This window comes from Austrofundulus limnaeus, unplaced genomic scaffold (assembly GCF_001266775.1).
Source record: "Austrofundulus limnaeus strain Quisiro unplaced genomic scaffold, Austrofundulus_limnaeus-1.0 Scaffold312, whole genome shotgun sequence".
Lineage (NCBI taxonomy): Eukaryota > Metazoa > Chordata > Actinopteri > Cyprinodontiformes > Rivulidae > Austrofundulus > Austrofundulus limnaeus.
This window is the reverse complement of record NW_013952714.1, coordinates 94,407-103,161: the sequence shown is the minus strand read 5'-3', so window position 1 is coordinate 103,161 and position 8,755 is coordinate 94,407. Positions and strand designations below refer to the sequence as shown.

Below are 8,755 nucleotides of genomic sequence, written 5' to 3'. Positions count from 1 at the left end.
GGAAGTATAAAACTTGTCGTTAATATACATTAAAAATACATTTACTTACAGTAAATATGCCCCTGGGTGCATTTTTTTGGTCCTAGGACTGTTTTTTTAAGAAGTACATAACCAAAGTTGAGTAAAAAAAATTAAAAAAGTGAATTTTGCATAATAGGTCCCTTTTAACAGAATAAATGATTGTCATCAACTAGATGTAGATATAAAGTTAAATCATTCAGGCTTCATTCACACTGCCTACATACATCAGACAAGACATGAAGGGTACACAATGGTTTTTAGCATGAAAACTGATGGTTCTTTATGGTCTTGGAGGCATGATGATACCTTCCTGGCTGCAAAGCACCACAAAGTCTTATGTTGCAGGAAAATACTTTTGTAATGGTTGCATTATTTATTTGAATTTTCTTATTTTAAGTAACCTTTGAACACTTGAAAAACACTTCCCACTCATAGTTTTCATATATTGTGTAGGACAGAACATAATGAGGTCATGATTCTATATGAAGGGGGCATTTTTACATTGTTTTTGTTTTGTAATACGAGTAGAAATATTAATTTATTCTCAGCCCATTTACTGTTAAGAATGTATTCTATTTCCCTTCATCATTATTAAATCACTGAATTTGTTTGGAACGTCCAATTAAAACATAATTAACAAGTTAMAACTAAACTAAGTTTATGTTTCTGATAAAAGTTAATGTTAACAATAATCCCTCGATGTGTTCAAACTTTATCTCTTTATAAAACAATAAATATTTACCAACTTTTATTTAGAAAAGAAAAAAACTGAATTATGCTGAATTTTAATTGCTCAAATGGACTTTTTTTGGTAATTCTTATATATAAACAAGAAATTGATATTTTCATAACGTGAACAGACAAGATTATTCCTACCCCCCTGTTCTCTCTGGCACCCCCACTACCCCTGTTGGGAACTACTGATCTAAAATATTAAGTAAAGAATAGTTTCCTGCAGTACCTGGTTACAAAACAAAACACAAAAATTAAAGCTTAGCCCACTGTCTGCTCATACATCATTTTTTTATGTAAACACAAAAAGTCTCACATTGTAGGTGTCTTTTTTTGTTTGAGTATTGATATTTAGCTGTGTTTATATGCATGCACGTGTGCGTAAAGAAACATGCCCATGAAGTTCTGACCAATCACACAGTTCAAACCGCATTGGTCRGTAAGACTGACTTCTGACTGGGTGTCAGTGAACAGATGAARGTTACGCAATTGTCMACACTCAAGACTGCAAGCYAGACGTGAGAATGGAAGTTTAAGTCAGCCTGAAGAAGGCGACAGATCAGATTGCTGAGCTGGAATGTATGGGACTGTGAGACTGTCAGGCTTTCAGGAGGAAGCTCCTCTTTTGTCCACTCCTGTTCGTTTAATGTGACGCAACAGGCTTTGTTAAATGAAGCTACATTTTTTTCTTAAGCTAAAGTCAAGACTAAATAATAAACTAAGCTCAAGACTGAAAGGGTCTTGCTAAAATGTTGTACGTTTTGGTGTTATTTATTTAGCTCTTTGACACATTTATTTCTTCTTTTGCACCAGCGTACAGCTGTAAATGCACCACTTTGTTTTCATCAGTGAGGTATATTTTTTCAATCAAAAGTGACACACACTTTCAAACTGTACAGCCGGTTCACATAAATGAGAAGAAAGTGGCTCGGAGTGAAAATGGGCAGGTTTTGCCTTTTGCAAACAAGGATTCTGTCTTTACTGGTTAGGTCAGTGTTGACATAGACACAGCAGTGCCGAGTGACTCTGAGACAGAAAGACGGCTGTGTTTGACACTAATGATTAATTGTAGGACATTGCCTGAAAAGGGCTCTAAACGTGTGGTGYAACAAGCTGGTGAATGAGCAGTCAGGTCATAGGGATAGTGTGAAAAAGAGCACACGTCAGACCGCAGAGCAGCCGTCCCTTCCAAAAATTCAAAGAGGGTGGAAATGATTAAGTTTCATACTAATGGCCTCACATTTACTGTCTGCTTTGATTGTTCATAAAGCCASTTTGTGTACAGAGTTTTTAGGCTCTGTCCAAAAACTGTTTAATTAAATGGCTGCACAGACCAGCCCGTCTTTATGCTGCCTCTTGCCGTTCATAAGTCACAGATGGAGCCGACCATGTCCCCCACATACGTGAGCTTTCAGAAATGAAACGAGCGTTGTAGAAACATAAAAAAATGTGGAGCAGAACTCAGCTGRGTTGACAAAGAGTTCAARGCATTAATGCGATGAATGTTTCTATTGTAATGCCTTCAAAACCAAAGTAACTCACTTTAGCAGTGATCTTTGTCTTTAACATGCTTTTTAAACTAAATGTGAAGTTTCTGTGCCTCACCTGTCATTCCCTGAGTAATAAATCTGTTGTTTAATCTGGTGACCATGTAGTTGCACACACCATATGTCCTCACTTGATCACTATATTGAGCCTCGAAGTAGGGGTTGACCGATACATCGGCCGGCCGATATTTGCGTTTTTTCCTTGTATCGGTATCGCCCGATACACTGTCCGTTTGGCCGATCTGTTCTTTGGGTCATGCGAGTGCATGTGTCCCCCCCTTCCCCCGGGGAGAGCGCAGCAGCTAATGTTGTGAGACAGAGTGCAACAACAACAAGGGTGAGTTATGAACTATAAATGTGTTTTAACTGTCTAATTTAGCTGTTTCTACCCTCTGTGTCAGACTATGAGGGAAGAGAGAACAGCTGTGTTTAAGTTTCTTTTCCAGACGGGAGCGCTGCGACATGTTTTACTTTCACTTTCGCACCGCACTGTAATCAGCGTGTCTGCGTTGTTTTTCTTTTTTAAAATGCTGGAGCTGCTCACATGAGGCATAGAAAAACACCTCTATTGTTCTCCCTGCTGGATTAAAATAAAAAAGCTTTCTGTCTTTTCTCGCTGAACGTTTTAGCGAGCGCAGCCGTCCACCATCATGTGAACCAGACACTGCTCACATGTGAACCAGACGCTGCTCACATCACGTTTGCTGTGACCGCAGTCGTGATGCTGGTTCTCTTCGGTGTCCATTTCAAACTGCGATCTAAAGTTAACGTCAGCTGGTTTAAATGCATTTTTTGCCTGGTGTTAAAAACGGGAGCAGCAGACTGAGGCAGAGATGCTGTGAGCGCTGTGTGTGAAGTCCTCACAAAGATAGTAAAGATGTATGTGTCTCTTCTTTTTCTCTGTGTTGCTCTGACAGTTTTATTTATGCTTGTTGCTGTTTTTGTATCAAAAATGCTGTTAAAAAATAGTAATTTTATGTAAAAAAAAATATATTATTCTTATTAATATAAAAATAAGAACAGAATATTTAGCACTAGATAAGATAGTAAAGATGTATGTGTCTCTTCTTTTTCTCTGTGTTGCTCTGACAGTTTTATTTATGCTTGTTGCTGTTTTTGTATCAAAAATGCTGTTNAATATATTATTCTTATTAATATAAAAATAAGAACAGAATATTTAGCACTAGATAAAATAAATAATGAATGTGTTTATTTTTAATTTTTAAAGAAAAAATCCTATGTGGTAGCACTTAATACAGCCTGCATCAGACAAGGCTTAGTTAATAAATGGGTATTTTTTGTTTTTGTTTTAAATTAAGACTTGTGTAACATTTGTTATCATTGTTGTTTTAATCATGTTAATGGAGGAAGAAAAAGGCAGTATCGGCTTCAAGAATCAGCCAAATAATATCGGCTGCACGTATCGGCGTATCGGTTAGACTGATGTTTAAAAAATCTGTATCGTTATCGGCCTTCAAAAACCTGTATCGGTKGATRTCTACCTCYAAGGCTGCCTGCTTTTTCACGTCAACTGTTTCAGCTCTGTTACTACCTCGCTTTGAGGCAGAAATTATTTGTGTTGGCCCAAGTCCCAACTTGGTGTATTTTGTAAAAGAGCATTTTCTATAAAGAAAAATATCTGCAGTTTAGGGTAAACAGGGCCATACAGGTCAATGTAATTAAACATTGGACATTAACAAAACATTAAATACCATTAGTAACCTATGTAAAGTTTTATTCAAAAATTTATGCAATTTTTCTCCTTTGTGTTTATGGTAATAAATATAAATTTATTAATAGAAAGATGTGACTTAGCCAAGCAAAAATAACAGAAATACAGAAATACAAAGAAAAATTTAGTTTATAGACAAACTGGGCTCTAAAGGTCACACTGAAATGTTACATCTGTGTTTGTATTTAGTAAACTACAGTAAGCTATATTTATTGCTTTGGTTTTTAATGCTGGAAGGTTTTCTTAATACTAGTGGACATAAGTTTTATTCACAATTTTTAGCATTTATGCTAAAATCAGCTAGATGGCTTCTGGTTAACAGTTTTATTTTTAATTTTCCAAACAAAGCCAACAATGTTAGCTTAGTTTATGTTAGTTTATTTATCTTTGGCTAATTCACATAAAACGTTATCTTAGGAGAAATGAAAGAAGAAAAAACAGGTCTGTATAATGAGTTTATTTTAGTTATATTATCAGGCTTGCGGTAGCTCAGTGGTCTGTAAGGTGGTCTTGTAACCTTGAGCCCAGGTTGTGTCAAACAACTCCAGCGTAAAACAAATGGCAAATCTTGTATGCGAGTTTTCCGGCTGTGGTGACCCTTAAAGAAGGGAACATTCAAATTCAGTTACATTTATTTATTCCTGATATAAGACCATACAGTCACCTATGGGACACTTTCAAATACCATTAATCAATGAAAAACATACAAAAATAGGATACTTTTAAATGGTACATTATTTATACATTATTTTCAATTTGTTCCTTTAACTCAAAAGGACCAAAACCTGTTGGTATTAAACTCGTAATACCAAGTTGAGACGGGTGCATGTTGAATCTGTGGRGTTGTCACTAAAACATCTTTAAAAAAAAGTTGCAGATGATGATTTTCACACATTCTCAAGGTCATCTTAGTGTTTCTACGAAATGTCTTTAATGGCAAATCACACAGCTTGTTTCYCTTTGAAGTCTTGATCTGTTCTTAGAAATATCTCTCTGCAAGTCTGTTAGCACGCACTTGTGTTCTCTTGCGTGCAAATCGCTCATTTCTGCAGCACAGCAGCTGTATGTCATGACGAGAAGCACGTTGCATGGCACCCACGGCAGCCCGTTGGGTTGCGGCCGTGCTGACCCGTGACCATTCCAGCGCCCTGGTTTGTGGCAGCTGTGGGAATCAGCGAGTTGGTGAGTGAGAGTGAACGGGTGTGAACCTGAGAGTGAGGACAATGTGCCGGCTCTCTCTGAACTTCTATCTGGCTCTCCGGGGATGAGTTCGAAGCTACACACAATCCCCCCGAGAAAGACTATACAGCCTCACTAATGCGGACAGACCTGGAACCCGGCAGTTCAGCTTCATGGCAATCCTCGCACAGTCCATGTTTCAAACTATTTGCATCTGCAGCCTGACAGCTAATTTCTCATGCTGGTCTATATGGAGCCGCGAGCACATAAATCTTAATTGGTGCACTTGTTCTTTTCGAGCATCTGATCGGTTCACCTTCTTTTTCCACGCTTTCTAAACCCTGCTCCTGTGTTTTCTGCTCTCTGTCTTACATGTTTCACGACTTGACTTTTTCCACCAATCGTTTTTTTGCAACTAGGTCAGGAGCTCATTGTCTATTTCATGTTGACGGCCCCTTGTCCTGTTGCAGGCAGTGAACAAGTCCCCCAGGACTAGTATTTAGGTCAGGTYCTCAACAGCAGAAAGAATTATCACCTGTACTTGGCAGCAAACAAAGGATAAGCTAAATCAGGCAGAGTCAGTGTCAGAGCCCTGCAGGACAACTAACGTGTTTGTGATTTAAAGACTTTAAGAAGTTTATGATGCATTCTTACTTTTTAATAAAAGAAATGTCTTATTCTTTGAATTAGCATCGTGTGGCTGTAGGAAGAATGTGAAAACTTTGTTTTAATTTTCTGAGAAATCACAAGTGGTTTAGCAATCTAGTTTCTTGTCAAACATCTCTTCTGAAAGGCTCACATATCCAACATGTCATTTTGCTTATTTTTCTAATCCAGTGAGGTGTGGCGTTCTATGTGAGTCTGTCCAGCTAGAAACCCTGCTGTCTTTTGTCTCTTATAGGAGATGTGTACATACAGCCAACGCAGGACACAAAAAATCCTGTGATTTACGGCGTCTTCACAGTCTCTGGGTGAGTTTGTCCACAGCAAATACCAAATACGTCATTTCTGTGATGGCGAGGAGAAACTAACCAGTTTTTTTTTTTTTTACATCCACCCCACAGCTCTGTGTTTAAAGGCTCAGCAGTATGTGTGTACTCTATGGCTGATATCCGCATGGTATTCAATGGACCATTTGCCCACAAAGAGGGCCCCAATTACCAGTGGGTGGCCTACACTGGGAAGATGCCCTACCCTCGACCCGGCACGGTGAGCATCAGCCGACTTTGATTCTTCGTGTGGATCCCACAGATCACCAACACAACACTCTCCTTTCTTTGAACCTCAAGCCGAACCCACCTGAACAAGATCCAAAATTTAATGTGATTGTGGGTTTTGGTGCTCGTGCTCAGAATGTTAATGTCCCCACACCCCCTTTTCCAGTGCCCCGGAGGTACGTTCACCCCCAGCATGAAGTCCACAAAGGACTACCCAGATGAAGTGATTAACTTCATGAGGAATCACCCTGCCATGCACAACGCAGTCTACCCAGTGCACAAGCGCCCCCTAGTGGTTCGGACCAATGTGGACTATGAGTTCACCACCATTTCAGTGGACCAAGTGACGGCTGCGGACGGCAACTATGAAGTGCTTTTCTTAGGCACAGGTGAGTGTTTTATTAAATATTGAACGTGAATTAAAAACAGAGCTCTCGTTGTTTTTATTGCTTAGAAATGATCACGTTTAGGGTTATTTGTACTGTTGGAGGTGTTTGAACTGATGAAGCCTTTGATCCGAGTCTACATGCTGAGTGACACTGTCAGTGAGGCGCTGAAGAATGGAGAACAGGATCTCCCTGTGGAAATAAATCCCATATAAGTGGGGGAACGTGTCTCCTCTGCATCCATTTATCATTAGGAGAAAAACATTCTTTCCTTTTGTGCTGGAGTAGATTTTTAACCTATCAAAGAGTTTGTACCTCACTCTGCACCCATGGTGTAAACAACAGATTTGTACCTGGAGGGCAGCGGGGGGTGGGGGTGAGAACAAAAGCAGTGACGCAGGAAGGAGGGTTAGGGTTGGCGTATTTATCCCTTTTAATCTTACAGAACCGATAAAAGAGCAATTATCTGATCGCCTGCATGTCTTGAASTTTTTAATGAGGCCGCTGCGTGACAGCAGGCGCCGCAGAGTTTGCTGCTCTTACCCGACGTTGCAAGTCACACCTCTTACCTCGACCCTTTTTTTTGTCTTTCCGAACCTTACGGGGAGGAGACTAATGGGCCTGTGTGTGCGATGGCAGCTGCTGTGGAGGAATGCGTGTCCTTTCAGCTGCTGTCAGAGAGTCGGAGCTATTCAGCCCCGCACAGGGGTTCAATTCAGAACGCTTAATAAATCTCAGGTATCCCACTTGCAGGAATGCTTTACAGAAATCAAATGGCGCAGGGAGAGGCCAGGGAATGTCTTATTGCATCCAAACAAATAGAACGACAGAAAAAAGTTTTTACCTCAAAAAAATCCAAGGTCATTAGGTGACGTACGGTGTTGCCTGTTGACATTAGGATTATCCTTGTTGGAGACTGCTGAGAGTCTAACAAGAATCCAAGAGGCTGCTGACAGTCAGAGGGAGGGTCAAGTCACAGGTGTGTAAATGATGCTTGTTGTGATCCACAGACAAGGGAACGGTTCAGAAAATCATCGTTCTGCCCAGAGATGACTTGCAGACTGAGGAGCTGGTCCTGGAGGAGGTTGAGGTTTTCAAGGTTGGCTCAACTTTCTCTTCTTTATAATATTTTATTTTCTCCTTTTGCTTGCGCGTCTAATATTTTTTTACTACCCATAAAACTAACTAACTGTCCTCACAATCTTTATGTTTTTCCATCAAGGTCCCCACTCCTATAACAACAATGAAGGTCTCGTCCAAAAGGGTAAGAGTGTCCGCACAAGAGATTATTTTTTTTCYAAATTTCCTGCAAGAAAGGAACCTCGGTCCGTTTTGAAAAGGATATGAGCCACATGTGCGCAGCTGTATAGCTCTCCTGCTTCCTTCCTCATAATTCATATCAAAGCTGTGAGACTAAGACGATGAAAAGGGGGGAAAATGGAAAAGACATCAAAAGTTCAGTGTCTTCTTTCAAAGTGATTAAAATGCTTGGCCTCCTCTGTATGTCATGACATCAGACAGAGAGCTACGATTACACGCAGCCTGTCAGGCTGATGAATTTTTAACAGCTGATGATGATACAATGCCAATCATAACTCAGATGATTCTGAGCATGGCTGAATATTCTCAACATTCAATCTGTTTATGGAAGTAATTACTTCTAGAAGCTACTGATGTTAAACAATGTTAAACAGTGCTTGAAGTCCCCCCACCCACCACTGTAGGTGACATACAGGAATACCAGCAATTAGCAAACTACAAACCAAACTACTTCTATAACAGGGGTGGGCAATCCTGGTCCTCGAGGGCCACAGCCCTGCATGTTTTATTTTTTTCTCTGCTCAAACACACCTGATTTGAATGAATGGGTGATTATCAGGCTTCTGCAGTACGGAGGACCCAAACTAACAATTAAAAATACAAGCGGAAATATATAAATTG

General features: G+C 39.8%; 1 protein-coding gene across 1 annotated transcript in view; it reads left to right on the top strand.

Moving 5' to 3' along the window:
• Positions 1–8,755, top strand: part of LOC106527162 (semaphorin-3F) — a gene marked incomplete in the record, with an annotated part of 35,029 nt that overhangs the window by 12,839 nt on the left and 13,435 nt on the right. Inside the window, 5 exon segments of the mRNA XM_014021963.1 lie at positions 6,113–6,182; positions 6,276–6,420; positions 6,595–6,817; positions 7,825–7,913; positions 8,037–8,078. Of these exon segments, the coding sequence (XP_013877417.1) occupies positions 6,113–6,182; positions 6,276–6,420; positions 6,595–6,817; positions 7,825–7,913; positions 8,037–8,078 (569 nt within the window).